The sequence below is a fragment of the Abramis brama genome (genome assembly GCF_963993115.1).
Source record: "Abramis brama genome assembly, chromosome: 9".
NCBI lineage: Eukaryota > Metazoa > Chordata > Actinopteri > Cypriniformes > Leuciscidae > Abramis > Abramis brama.
In genome coordinates, this window is record NC_139971.1 from 37,634,988 (window position 1) to 37,648,492 (window position 13,505).

The 13,505-nt window shown below is 39.4% G+C and overlaps 1 protein-coding gene across 1 annotated transcript in view; it reads right to left on the reverse strand.

Annotated features, from left to right (window-relative positions):
• LOC311089366 (RNA polymerase II elongation factor ELL2) overlaps positions 1-13,505 on the reverse strand; it is a 44,822-nt gene that overhangs the window by 4,983 nt on the left and 26,334 nt on the right. Inside the window, exons 5-8 of the mRNA XM_084124009.1 lie at positions 8,807-9,045; positions 4,241-4,365; positions 1,414-1,534; positions 604-1,045 (exon numbers count right to left, since the gene is read on the reverse strand). Of these exons, the coding sequence (XP_083980135.1) occupies positions 604-1,045; positions 1,414-1,534; positions 4,241-4,365; positions 8,807-9,045 (927 nt within the window). The remainder of the gene's footprint in view (positions 1-603; positions 1,046-1,413; positions 1,535-4,240; positions 4,366-8,806; positions 9,046-13,505) is intronic.

Sequence of the window (13,505 nt, forward strand, 5' to 3'; positions counted from 1 at the left end):
TCATTTTAAAATAATATTTATTTTATTTTATTATTTATTTTATATTTTTTGTGTTGTGTAAATGTATTATGGGCTATAATGTATTATGGTATTGATAATTATTTAACTTTCCTAGTTATACACACAAAAGTTTGGAGATGGTAAGATTTTTTTTTTTTTTGAAAGAACTATCTTATGCTCTACAAAACTGCATTCATTTCATAAAAAGTAAAACAAAAAAACTGATATAGTAGTATGATTTAAAATAACTCATTTTAAAATGTAATTTATTCCTGTGATGCAAAGCTGAATTTTCAGCATCATTACTCCAGTCTTCAGTGAAAGTCCATCAGAAATCATTCTAATATGCTGATTTGATGCTCCATTTCTTATTATTATCCATATTGAATATTTTTTGGGGATTATTTGATGAAATCTTGAGATAGATTTTTTAAATAAATGATTTCTGTCACTTTTGACCAATTTAATGTATTTTTAATATAAAAAAAATATATATTTTTTAAATCTTACAGACCCCTAATCTTTTAGTGTAGTGTATATAGTACTTTCTCTGCAATCCACCAATATATTGCAATATATTTACTTTTAAGCCTTTTAACCCACCATTAATATTTTCTTGGTTCTGTTTGAGGTCGGGACTGGTCTCGGCCCACGCAGGTTTTAAGCGTTCCCTCTCCTTTTCTTTATGCTTCTTGGACTTCTTCTTTTTGTGCTGGCCGTTCGCTAGCTGCTGGTCAGTGCGGATTTCTGGTTCAGTTCTTGTGTGTTTGGGGCTGCTGGGAGGCTGATGTGCTGGTTCTGGCTGTTCTGGTTTGGGCAAGCTGTTGGACTCGCTGAGCTTGTGCCGCTGGTAAAGACCATCTGGGCTCTGCTGGGCTGTATTGGTCCCCCTTTGCAAACTTGTGTTTCCATGAGCGGAGGAGCTACGGCCCATGGAGGAGCCGAGATGTCCATTGGAAGGAGATTGCAAGGGCATGTTCTGGTCTAATAAACGTTGCTTTTTCGGCGTCTGACTTTCTAGATGGTCGGAAGGCACTGGGCGTTTCTGGGAGTAAAAAAAGAAGGAGACTTTCACAAAGTTTGCAGATGGAAAACAGCATGACAACTAGCAATAGTGTGGACCGGCAGCTTAATTGGCTCTTGCAAACAGCAGTGACTGAAGCGCCTCCAGCATCTCCATAAATAAAGAGCAGACGGCGCCAAGCACGATCTTCACAAGAAAACCAAAAAAAAAGAAAAAAGAAAAGGCGGCTCCTCTCACTCATCTCAGGTAAATCAATCACATATTCAACGACAAACCTGTGCACATAAGAACCTGCTAGTGCATTTCAGAGATTATACACCATGCAAAAGCTTTAAAATGAGAGCGACAGGGAAAAAAAGTAGCACTTCTTTTTATAGGTGCATATTTACCATGGAGAGATTCTTGACAGGGCTGAGTTGGGATGGAGAATTCCCTGAGGTTTTGTGGAATGAATGGCTGGACTGGAAGCTTTTCAACTGGCTACTGCTGCTGCTGAGAGGCTGGAGTTTTCTGGAATATCAGAAAGTGAGACGCTGTCAAAATGTCATTCTTTGCATGCTTGCCATCAGGAAACCTTTGCTAATTAAATTCTGAAACAAATCCGTGAAACGTCGCAAGTTGAGATAAACTTCCTTGTTCCAGAAAGCTATAAAAAGGTGCAGTTATGCTTACTGAAGGACCTAAACATTTAAAGCTCAGGATCAAGGTCTAGGATTTGCTCGGGTGTTAATCAGGTTGGGTCGTTCCTGAGCGGAGTGTAAAAACACCGATACTGCTGTACAGCGTTCGGACGGTCAGAGCGCCGGGGCTTGTTAGTCTAGCTTAGCATTTCCGGGTAACTGATAACATCTGCAGTGAGACTGGCAAAAGCCTCGGTAATGTCCAGTGACGAGAACAATGGTGCCAGAGACATTCCTACTCTGCTGGAACTTTCCTCTGGCAATCTGCTTCCTACAGCTCCTTCCTCTTATAGAGCTGCCTTTTCATCACACGGAGGATCGTTCCTCATAAGCGCCCTGACAAACCTACTGTGGAATATATGGTCAAGTATAAATCAAAAATACGTTTTATTTATAAATAATATTAAACTAATAAATAAAATGTAAAAAGATAGTAAAACAAAAGCCACTAGTTCAGTAAGGTTGCATTAAATTGGTCAAAAGACTTACATTGTCACAAAAGTTACATTTTAAATAAATGCTGTTCTTTTGAAACTATTTATCAAAACATCCTTAAAAAAAAAAACGTATAAAGATTTCAACAAAAAAACTTTTCAACATTGATAATAAGAAATGTTTCTTAAGCACCAAATCAGAATGATTTCTGAAGGATCATGTGACCCTGAATGCTGAAAATTCAGCTTTGCATCACAGGAATAAATTACATTTTAAAATATATTAAATTATAACATATATTAAAATTTCATAGAATTACTTCAAATAAAATGCAACCTTGGTGAGCATTTTGTTCAAAAACATTCTGACCACAAACTCATGCACAGAAGCACGTTTCAGCAAACACACCATGTTGTGCAAGGATTATTGCAAGAGCATCTTGAGCTGTCCCATTACGACCCTTTGACTGGCAGAGCGCATTAAAATCGAGAGGCAGAGGTGAAGGCAGAGGAGAAACTGAAGTACACAGTCAGTTAGGCGGAGTGTTGAAAACCTCCCAAAAACACGGCTGCCAAGCTCGTATTTGGCAGGATGGCTGTCGTTTATTCCCCTATTGTTCCGGGACTGAATGCTGCTGCACAGAAGCTTTCAGCATAATTCCACTCAACAGCACAGTGAATCGCATGGCTTCCTGCTCAGACAGGCCTATTAACCACATCATCTGTGCTAAAACGCATACTTAATAGGGCCTCCAAAACACATCATCTCGGCAGACTGCGGGGGCACGGCCTGGATGACAATACTGTACTGAACGTCAACAGCACTTCTTAGTCAAAGAAAGTTGGGAAATTATACTGTTATGAAAGCTTAACATGTTTCAAAGTAGGGTTGTTATCCTTACCTAAAACTATTAAATACATTTTTGTTAATTGAAATAAAGCTGAAATAAAACAAAATGTAAATATTAGATAAAAACTAAATTTAGTTTGCTAAAACTCCCATAGACTTCAATAGGAATTGAGGAATGTGGAAGTAATGCGTGTCGTGGAACAACCAATGGTTCCAGCATTGAACCCTATTCATTTCAGTGTTTCTCAAGCACAATCAATACATTTTAACGCATTAGTTGACCTCTCAGGAATCACATTTTTATTTTGAAGTAAAAAGATAAAGTTAGACCCTTGGGGTAAGATGTAATTTTACATTTTGTTCTATAACAACTAAGCAAATGTTTCTATTTATTTCCTATATTAACTCATTGGCTGATGCATCATCATCATCATCATGCACATGCTAAACATATCTAAATATGCTAAAAATTCAAAAGTTAATGCACTTTCTTAAGTTGAGCATCTTCTCCCATGTTACAATACTATCAAAACAATTAGATGTAGCTGAACACTTACATTTACATTTATGCATTTGGCAGACGCTTTTATCCAAAGCGACTTACATTGCATTTCAAGCTACACATTTACATTCTTATCAGTTCTTGCTTTCCCTGGGAATCAAACCCATGACCTTGGCGTTGCAAGCGCCAACGCTCTACTAATTTTCTCTACTAATTCTAATTTTGTACTGTAATGTAAGCATGGATCATGTAATATACATGGCACTGGATTCTCAAAATTAGAGTGTCATTTTTGATTTGTAAAAACAGTTTTCAAAAGAAAACATGTATAATGCTATACCTTCTAGTCAGTGTTTTTAGGTCATTGTTTTTCTGAGTGACAAAGTGCGTTTGTTGGGGCGGAAACTTTGCTAGTGTGCTAATGTTAGAATGGCCTGATTTGTGACATGAATTAAGTGTTTTGATAGTTTTCAAGCATTCTGAATGTGAAATTAAATGCTGTGCCAAGCTGAAAGTTGGTTAGAAGAACTGTGAAGAGTTGAGTAATGTATTGAGAATGTATAAAGTATTGAAAAATGTGTCCAAACAGTTGTGGGAGTATGCAAGACAAAAAAAAAGGTTGGAAGTGGAGTAAAGAAAAGCAAAGATATAGTAAGTTAAAGTATGGTAGATTAGAGTCTCACTCTCTAAAACCGCAATAAATATTTACTAAAAGATAAAAATTATGTTGCAAGAACTTAGAAAATGTACCTTGCCAACACCCTTTGAATGAGTTGGCGCTCTTCCTCCACATAGCCAGGCCAGTCCTTTCGCACATGTCTGTAGAAATCATCCTTTAGAGTAAAGCTGTGATCTTTGGGATTGAGTTTAGCCACCTGAAAGGAAATATACAATAGAATTATTCTCCTAATCAGAAACTGCCCTCTGTTCCCAAATGCACTTAAGTAAACAATCTTTCAAGAGTGACTTGAACCATCAAGCTTTCCTTCAGTCAGCATCTTTTTGAAGAAATATGACACTTCAGATTTTTTTGCGAGAAAGAATAATAACATACGATAGGCCTTTTAAGGACATTCTTAAATACATCCAGAGGAGACTAATTCAATTCAGACCTCGTAAATGTAAAACAGAAAGCATAAATGTATTGCAGCACAGGACGTTTTGTAGAGCACTTCTACAAATGGGATATGAAGCCAGCTCAACCCTCTGTCAAAACATGATCCATTCTCGAAATATCATTAAGGCAGCAGGCTGATTGCTACCGCAAGCGCCGCAACCTCCCCTTGTTGACTGTGCAGGAACTCCTGAAAATAAACCCAGCAGGAAACATTCAGCAAATAAACCTACTGACAAAATCAGCCACGGCCATCTCGCCTGCCCAAATGCAATAGGGAAGCAGCTCTACTAGATTATCTGTACAAGCTGAGTACTGAACTGTGTTTTCTGAAGTAGGATTGATGGGAGAGATAAAAACAAAAATTGGCACTGATGCAGAATGTCACACTGACAAAGAATTTTAATTAACAACATATTACACAGGCTCCAGACTATAACTAAAATGGTCACGAAAGGGACAAAAATAAAAACGTGGAACAATTTCAAATCTAGCCTCCGTGAGCGACAGTCAGGAAAACTTTGTGTGCATTCATATGCAGATGGTCAGATATCATCTTGTGGGGTGGCCTTAGTTAATTACATTTGCAGTAAGTGTTTCCTGCATGCAATAACGAACAGTGCAATTCAGGATTTTTCGATTTGTGAACAAATGACTCTTATGAACTGGTTCTTTTTATTGAGTCAAGTCAAAATTATTCTGCAAACAATCTTCAACAACCTTATGAGTTAGCGGTTTCAATCAAATCACCAAACTGGAATATTAGAACGATTTCTGAAGAATCATGTGACACCGAAGACTGGAGTAATGATGCTGAAAATTCAGCTTTGTCAAAAAATAAATAACATTTAAAATATATATATAAAAAAAAAATACAGCAGTAAGTCCCGCAAAGCCATGATTTACAGTGAATTTAGAACAGCTAAGGGATGTAGTTAGGCATGACGCGGCAGTAAGGGTAAAATCTTTCCGTGGCAGGGGCAGCTGCCACCGGCGCCTGTCACTCGACCTGCCACTGCTATATGCGCCTGTCACTCGACCTGTCACGGCTATACTCGCCTGTCACTCGACCTGCCACCGCTATATGCGCCTGTCACTCGACCTGCCACCGCTATATGCGCCTGTCACTCGACCTGCCACCGCTATATGCGCCTGTCACTCGACCTGCCACCGCTATATGCGCCTGTCACTCGACCTGACACCTATATATATATACCTGTCACTCGACCTGTCACGGCTATACTCGCCTGTCACTCGACCTGCCACCGCTATATGCGCCTGTCACTCGACCTGCCACCGCTATATGCGCCTGTCACTCGACCTGCCACCGCTATATGCGCCTGTCACTCGACCTGCCACCGCTATATGCACCTGTCACTCGACCTGCCACCGCTATACTCGCCTGTCACTCGACCTGCCACCACTATATGCGCCTGTCACTCGACCTGTCACCGCTATATGCGCCTGTCACTCGACCTGCCACCGCTATATGCGCCTGTCACTCGACCTGTCACGGCTATACTCGCCTGTCACTCGACCTGCCACCGCTATATGCGCCTGTCACTCGACCTGCCACCGCTATATGCGCCTGTCACTCGACCTGACACCTATATATATATATACCTGTCACTCGACCTGTCACGGCTATACTCGCCTGTCACTCGACCTGCCACCGCTATATGCACCTGTCACTCGACCTGCCACCGCTATATGCGCCTGTCACTTGACCTGCCACCGCTATATGCACCTGTCACTCGACCTGCCACCGCTATACTCACCTGTCACTCGACCTGCCACCGCTATATGCGCCTGTCACTTGACCTGCCACCGCTATATGCGCCTGTCACTCGACCTGCCACCGCTATATGCGCCTGTCACTCGACCTGCCACTGCTATATGCACCTGTCACTCGACCTGTCACGGCTATACTCGCCTGTCACTCGACCTGCCACCGCTTTATGCGCCTGTCACTCGAAATGCCACCGCTTTATGCGCCTGTCACTCGACATGCCACCGCTATATGCGCCTGTCACTCGACCTGTCACGGCTATACTCGCCTGTCACTCGACCTGCCACCGCTTTATGCGCCTGTCACTCGACCTGTCAAGGCTATATGCGACTGTCCTGCGACCCGTCACGGCTATACTCGCTTGTCCCGCGATCTGTCACGGCTATATGCGTCTGTCCCGCAATCTGTCACGGGTATATGCGGCTGTCCCGCGATCTGTCACGGCTATACTCGCCTGTCCCGCGACCTGTCACAGTCATATGCGGCTGTCCAGCGACCTGTCACGGGTATATGCGGCTGTCCCGCGATCTGTCACGGCTATACTCGCCTGTCACTTGACCCGTCGCGGCCAGGGGCGGCGCCAGAGAATTTTTAACGCATGTGCTGGGGGGGTTCTAGATCATTGACAGGGGGAGCTGTATAGGCCTATGTATATAAATGAGAAAAACTTGCCCACTAAATATTTAATATTCAATTATTTTAATGACCACAATTAAAGTTTTAATTTTATTAAATTGAACAAAGCAACATTCAGCATTCAATCAAATAGAAAAGATGTAGCCTATTAATAATAATAATGTTATTTCAACATAACATCTCGTTATTCCGACATAATATGTGTGCGTGCAACAAGCAAGATTTGTAAATCCGGCGACGCGTGCATTGATTTTTATTAATAAACTAGTGCTGCAAATATGAAGTTGACGATCGCCATATAGAGAGAAATGCACATAAGGGATTACATAATCAGAGAGGAGCCTTTTTCTTTTCGTTTTGTATTATTTCGTTTAAAGACATTTCAAGCTTTGTGTATTTGATATATTTCTCATGTCTGTTTGAGACATACACTGAGTTTCGTTAAGTTAGGATGAGATGCGCTTCAGTTAACGTGCAATGCAAGTGACCACGCGGGCGCCTCCATGATTAGCCTATGTCTGTTATATTTGCGTCTTATTTATTAAATCCAGGCAATTGGTTGATGAAAAATTTATTAAAATTAATATACAATTTATACAAAACTAAATTCACTTTAAAGAAAGGCTTTCTACAAAAGAAAACTTAATGAAGTGGTCAAAATCATGTCTGACCCGCTCCATGTCTCTTGATATATTGCGCATCCTATCTTACTCGTGCTGTTCACTTTTCATAAATCAATATAAATGGAAAAAAATAATACTATAATATTTTAACAAATATGAAACTAAATCCACTTATTTAATAGCTACAACAGTATAGTAGGCATACAGACTCTCTATTTGTACAAATTGCTACACATTCATTTAATTCTGAATTTTGCACACACAAGTTTAAAGGCATTTGTTCAAATCAAGTTCAAATCAAATATAGCCGTGACGGGTCGCGGGACAGCCGCGTATAGCCATGACGGGTCACGGGACAGCCGCGTATAGCCGTGACGGGTCGCGGGACAGGCGCGTATAGCGGTGGCAGGTCGAGTGACAGGCGCATATATCGGTGGCAGGTCGAGTGACAGGCGCATATAGCGGTGGCAGGTCGAGTGACAGGCGCCGGTGGCCACGGAAAGATTTTACTCCCTCTCTGACGCGGAGCGGAGTAACCGTTATAAAACGGTTATTCCATAAAAATATTCATTTTAATATTTATTTTATTCATAAAATAAATGCCAGAAACAAAAAATATAACGTTATAACACATTTATTCCTCCGCCAAGCAATGTAGTTCCAAAGAGGTTGCTAAGCAACACATGCATCAACAAAGAATCACAAACGGCAGTTGCGCAGTAACACTAATGTAATGCGGTCACAGGTGTGTGTTAGTTGAGTAATTTACAACGGCTTCGAACGCGGCTCAACCAATCAGAATCAAAGACCGGAACTATCCGTTTTCTAACAGTCATTTTAAACTGTAATAATATTTCACAATACTGTTTTTACTGTATTTTTGATAGAGTAAATGCAATCTTGGTGAGCATAAGAGACTTTTCAAAAACAAAAATCTTACTGACCCCAAACTTTTGAAATGTAATGTAAATTAATGACGTAATTTAAGCAGAAATATTCTTTTAAAACAGAGTGCTATTTATATATGGCACAAGTACAATCACTAGAGTGAGAGCATCAAATAGAAACTAATTCACACTAAAAAGCACAGTAATACGAAAACATATTTTTCCATTTATGTATATTATAAATATTGCCGTGCACTTGTGTTTTACCTCATCCAGCACAGCGCTCAAGTCGGCCTTGTTTTTGGGGCTGGCTTTCTCCCTCTCCAGCCAGAGCAGTAGTTCTGGCTTGCTGTAGGGCTTTAAGGCCAGAATGTGAATGACACGTTCCTTCAAGGGCCTATGGGCCACCAAGCTGGGTGCACCACTCCTCTTGTTGCTGGGTGAATGTCTATTAATGTTGTCAGAGCTTGTAGGCAGGCCTTGTTTCTTCTTAATCACAGGTTTACCTGAGGGAAGAATAAAAAACGGTAACACTTTATTTTACTTACTTACCATAGTAATAACAGTAAATTATGCATAATTACATGCAACTAACCCTCAACCAAACCCTAATCCTACCCTAACCCTATAGTAAGATTATGTATTTGCTTAATATTACTCAGTACTTAAATATATAATTACACTGTAACAATGACACCTTAAAATAAAGTGTAACCTGTGTAACATAAAGTGTAACACCTTAAAATAAAGTGTAAAGTGTAAAATAAAGTGTAAATAAAACAAACCAAAAAAAAACAACAAAAAAACAATACACCAGGAGGACACTAATGTTTTTCAATATTATTACTTGGTCTGTAAAAAAAAGAAAAGTACCTTATGTTCGGTGCTGGGTAAGAACTGAAATTATGGAAACTGGACTTAAGGCTGCACGATATCTGAAATTTATAGAAATATCGCAAATGTACATATCGCGATATGCATATTGCAATGGCTTACGATAACTGAATGGTTTTAAAACTTCAAAAGATTACGAGAAGTCTAAGTTTTAGGCCGACGCAGACAGCAGAGAACAGACTAGACACATGACGGTTACATACATGTGACATGCTTAATGTTATTAGGCGCCATAAGCAAAGTACTCACGCGCACAGGAAGCCGCCTCTCAGACAGCGTGTAATCTGATTTCAGTTCTCTTCCGCAGCTTATATGGCCAAATACACACAAATTTATCTCAAAATGCCCACCTAGGTGACTATTCACGTGATCACAGTCAGTTATATCTTAAGTGGAGAAAACAGTTGAGAAAGAAAGCACGCATGTAACTATATATATTGGATCCGTGCAGCTCTTAAAGTGACAGCAGCCTAATAAACCCCGCTTCCGTTATTCCTGATGGAATAACTTGTGTAGCTTTGATAAGAATCAGTGTATATTTAATACATACAGTGAAGATTAAGCAGTGTTTTATTTTTACATTTATTTCTGTTGTTAAATAAACCTGAAGTAAATGACACTTGCTTTTTATGTAATGCTACGGTAAAACTGCTGTTCACTTTCAGAAGTTGTAGGGATGCTTTCTTCTCACAAAAATAATGTGAAACATGTATGCTGGTTATTTCATTTTCATTTTTCAAATATATTTAAATATAATTAAAATGTATTTTACACACTTAAAGCATTACCGCATCACATATCAAGTACCGCATTATTTAACGAGTTATCGCATATTGCATTTTTCTTCAATATCGTCCAGCCCTAAGTGGAATATATTTTCTTTCTCTTTGTATTTTTTACATCAATATAGTACAAGACTTTCCAGTTGAAATCTATGTGAAAACAAGTTAGGTCAAAAGTAATCAAAAACTAGTCCGTTTACATTACCTAAAAGTGCAATAAATAATGTTACTAACTATAATTTTTTTCATGTAATTTGCAATCAGTAGTGGACTACAATTTGTAAGTATTGCTTATATTATTCCTTAATGCATTTAAAACAAACTCAGAATCTAAGACTTACAAAAGTGACATAAAACAGGCTGAGAGATTATTTCTTAACCCGACTACCTCTTTAGCACTGAAAATAAACCGAGAGCTCTGCAAATAGCACAGAACTTCTGGGGCCACTCAAATCCCAAAGCTCTCGTTACGCAAAACAAAACCGAGCCGCCCTGAGGTGAAATTAGACACACACACATAACGGAGAAGGAGTGAGCGGCGGCGCCGTGACAAATGACTGTCGCACATACAGTAGTGTAAACAGCAAGCGTTGGACCACTTTAGGAAATACAGCTTTGAGTAAACATTACGGCCCCCGTAGCACTCATATGACCCATTCTCCTGATGTGCACTCTGAATCAGGCGGGCCGTAGAGTGTGAAAGAGAGCCGAGGGTAAACGTTGCTCTCTCCAGTGCAAATATCTAAGCTGTGGAAACGGAAGCACCTAAAATAGAGCTGTTTTTTTCTGCTTTCCATCTTCCCACCAGTGTGCTAATTCACCTGGAGCCAGCAGGACACAGGAGTGCTAATAGATATCAAGCATACCTAATCTTATTAGAAGTTTAAGCTGTACTTTGAAGGTTGCAATAGGACAAAGTGAAGCATAAGCTGTTCATACAGTGACTGCTATGCTTCTGTGCGCATCCAGTTTTACATAACGTTCATGCGTCCATTTATACTGCTTTAGGCTTTATTATCGCCGCAGAAACGATTAGCTGTTGTCTTGCGAGTTAAAATCACAATGGACTGGGTTAAATCCATTTTACGTTAAGTCATTTTAAGCAATCTTCACATTAACTTGAAGGGAAAGTTTACCTAAAAATGTACTGTCTGTTATCATTTATTCACTCTCATGTTGTTACAAACCTGTATGGCTTTCTTGCTTTGGAGCACAAAATAAAATATTTTGAAGAATGTTGGTAGCTATTCAGTTTTGGTGACTATTGACTTCCATTGACATTTCTCAAATTTTCTTTTGTGTTCTGCAGAAGAAAAAGTCATACAGGTTTGGTAACAAGGAGTTAAGGTGGTGAAAAAATGATGACAGAATTAAAAAAAAAATCTCTTTAAGCCTTCAAAACTCACCAAACCCTAACCCTATTGTAAGTACATGTAATTAAATTACTCAGTACTTAAATGTATCATTTCACTGTAATACAGACACCTTATTATAAAGTGCAACCAATTTTTTTCTGTTACAAGTTCTGCTAATCGCACATGCTGGCACATTTAATTATACTTAAAAGAGCTGTTTTCACATTTCAGCAGTTGTATTAACTACATGATGTATTGGGATAACCATGGAGCTGAGAGAACAATGACTCTATTTATGAGGAATGTTTGACTGTTACAGAGTCCAACATACTGACAAACAAGAGAGAGAAAAAACAAAGTACTGAATTCCTCTTGACGCCTAAACATGTTGCGCTTTCTATCTGCAAAAGCATTCAAAATACTTTACCGTGTTTTTTATTTATTTATTTTTTATACTGTATGAACTGTAGACAGATGTCACAAAACTCCAACATCAAACATTTAATCAAATCTAGCCTTACAGGCAATCTCATCAAATAAAATTCCAAAATCAAATTGTTTTCTCTCACAAAGCCCAGTATTCACTTGTTTAATCATGCCTGCATGCTCAAATATGCCACAACAGTGAAACATAGATAAAGGTGCTTATAGTAAAATGAGTGTATAGCTAGTTTGCCAGATGTTATCAGAAGATATTTGGCATTGGCTGACAAGTTTTTCTGTTTGATCGAAAAAGACTTTTATTTTGACAGCGCTGAGAACCATCTGAAACCCTGCTCTTTAAGATATCGACATTGGCCTTCAAAAAAATCCATATCGGTTTACCACTAACGACAACTGTACTCGTCCTATTCGCTTAATGAATGAGAACTAACATCATCAAACAGCAAGTACATACTAAATGTTTGATGATGTTCTTCTGCACGCTTCACACCAGCATCCAAAAACAGAGCGACCTTAATACCTCTGCTCTTTATAATTAAACATCCACTGAAATACCTGCCATACATTTGAAAGCATCTGCCAACTATGAGAACTATGATGGCAAAGCAGTCTTTAGAAGATACAGTAAGTGTACCATTACTTTACCACAGAAATACAGTGTGTCGCCGCAAGAGGTTTCTGCGCTCGACTACAGAGATGGGAAAAAAAGTTGGAGGCCGTTTTATTTTCGTTTCAGCCAAACAAATGTATCTGCCAGGCACTAAATTGTACAAGGACATGGCTCCATTTCTACCGCCATATGCATTTGGAGCTGGTTAAAAATATGCATGGCGACAGTATTGCTTTTTGTCTGTGGTGGAATAAAAAGCCAAAGCAAATACTATAAACTCAGTCGCAATATGAATGAACCAAACACAGCTATTATATAAAATCTGAATGGTGCAACATCAAATCATCCCACTTTGGTCCTCCTATAATGTCCGTCCCTAAATTATATCCTCAGCAAACAGTGCAGCCCAAATGTGTTTACATTACAAGGGAAATTGAGACACATACTGACAAAAAAAAAAAAAAAAAAAAAATTCTGCCTGGAAGGGCACTATTTGCATTTCACAGTGAACGCAATTCAGTGCTTTTAATTGCCTTGAATCAAACATACTTTATTTTCTCCAACCACTCCATCACGCATCCACCTTTTTTAGATACGAGAGGCCAGAACGACACGTGTCCTTCTCTCTAGTCGTCGCTTGGGGAATTGCAGACTTTGCTTCAGAGAGAGACCCCATGTATAATTCAGTATTTCTGCAGATGAAAACCTAATTGATCCCCAGCCATGGTAATTAAAAGCCTGGGCTAAACTTCATCCACCCAGCTTGAGACTTGTTAGTGCATACTTCTGGCAGTCTCAATCAGATTAATGGAACAGGTCTGTGGCTTCATGCCTGTGTCGTCTGCAGATAAACGCTTGAGAAGGAGGTATTGGGGGAGGGA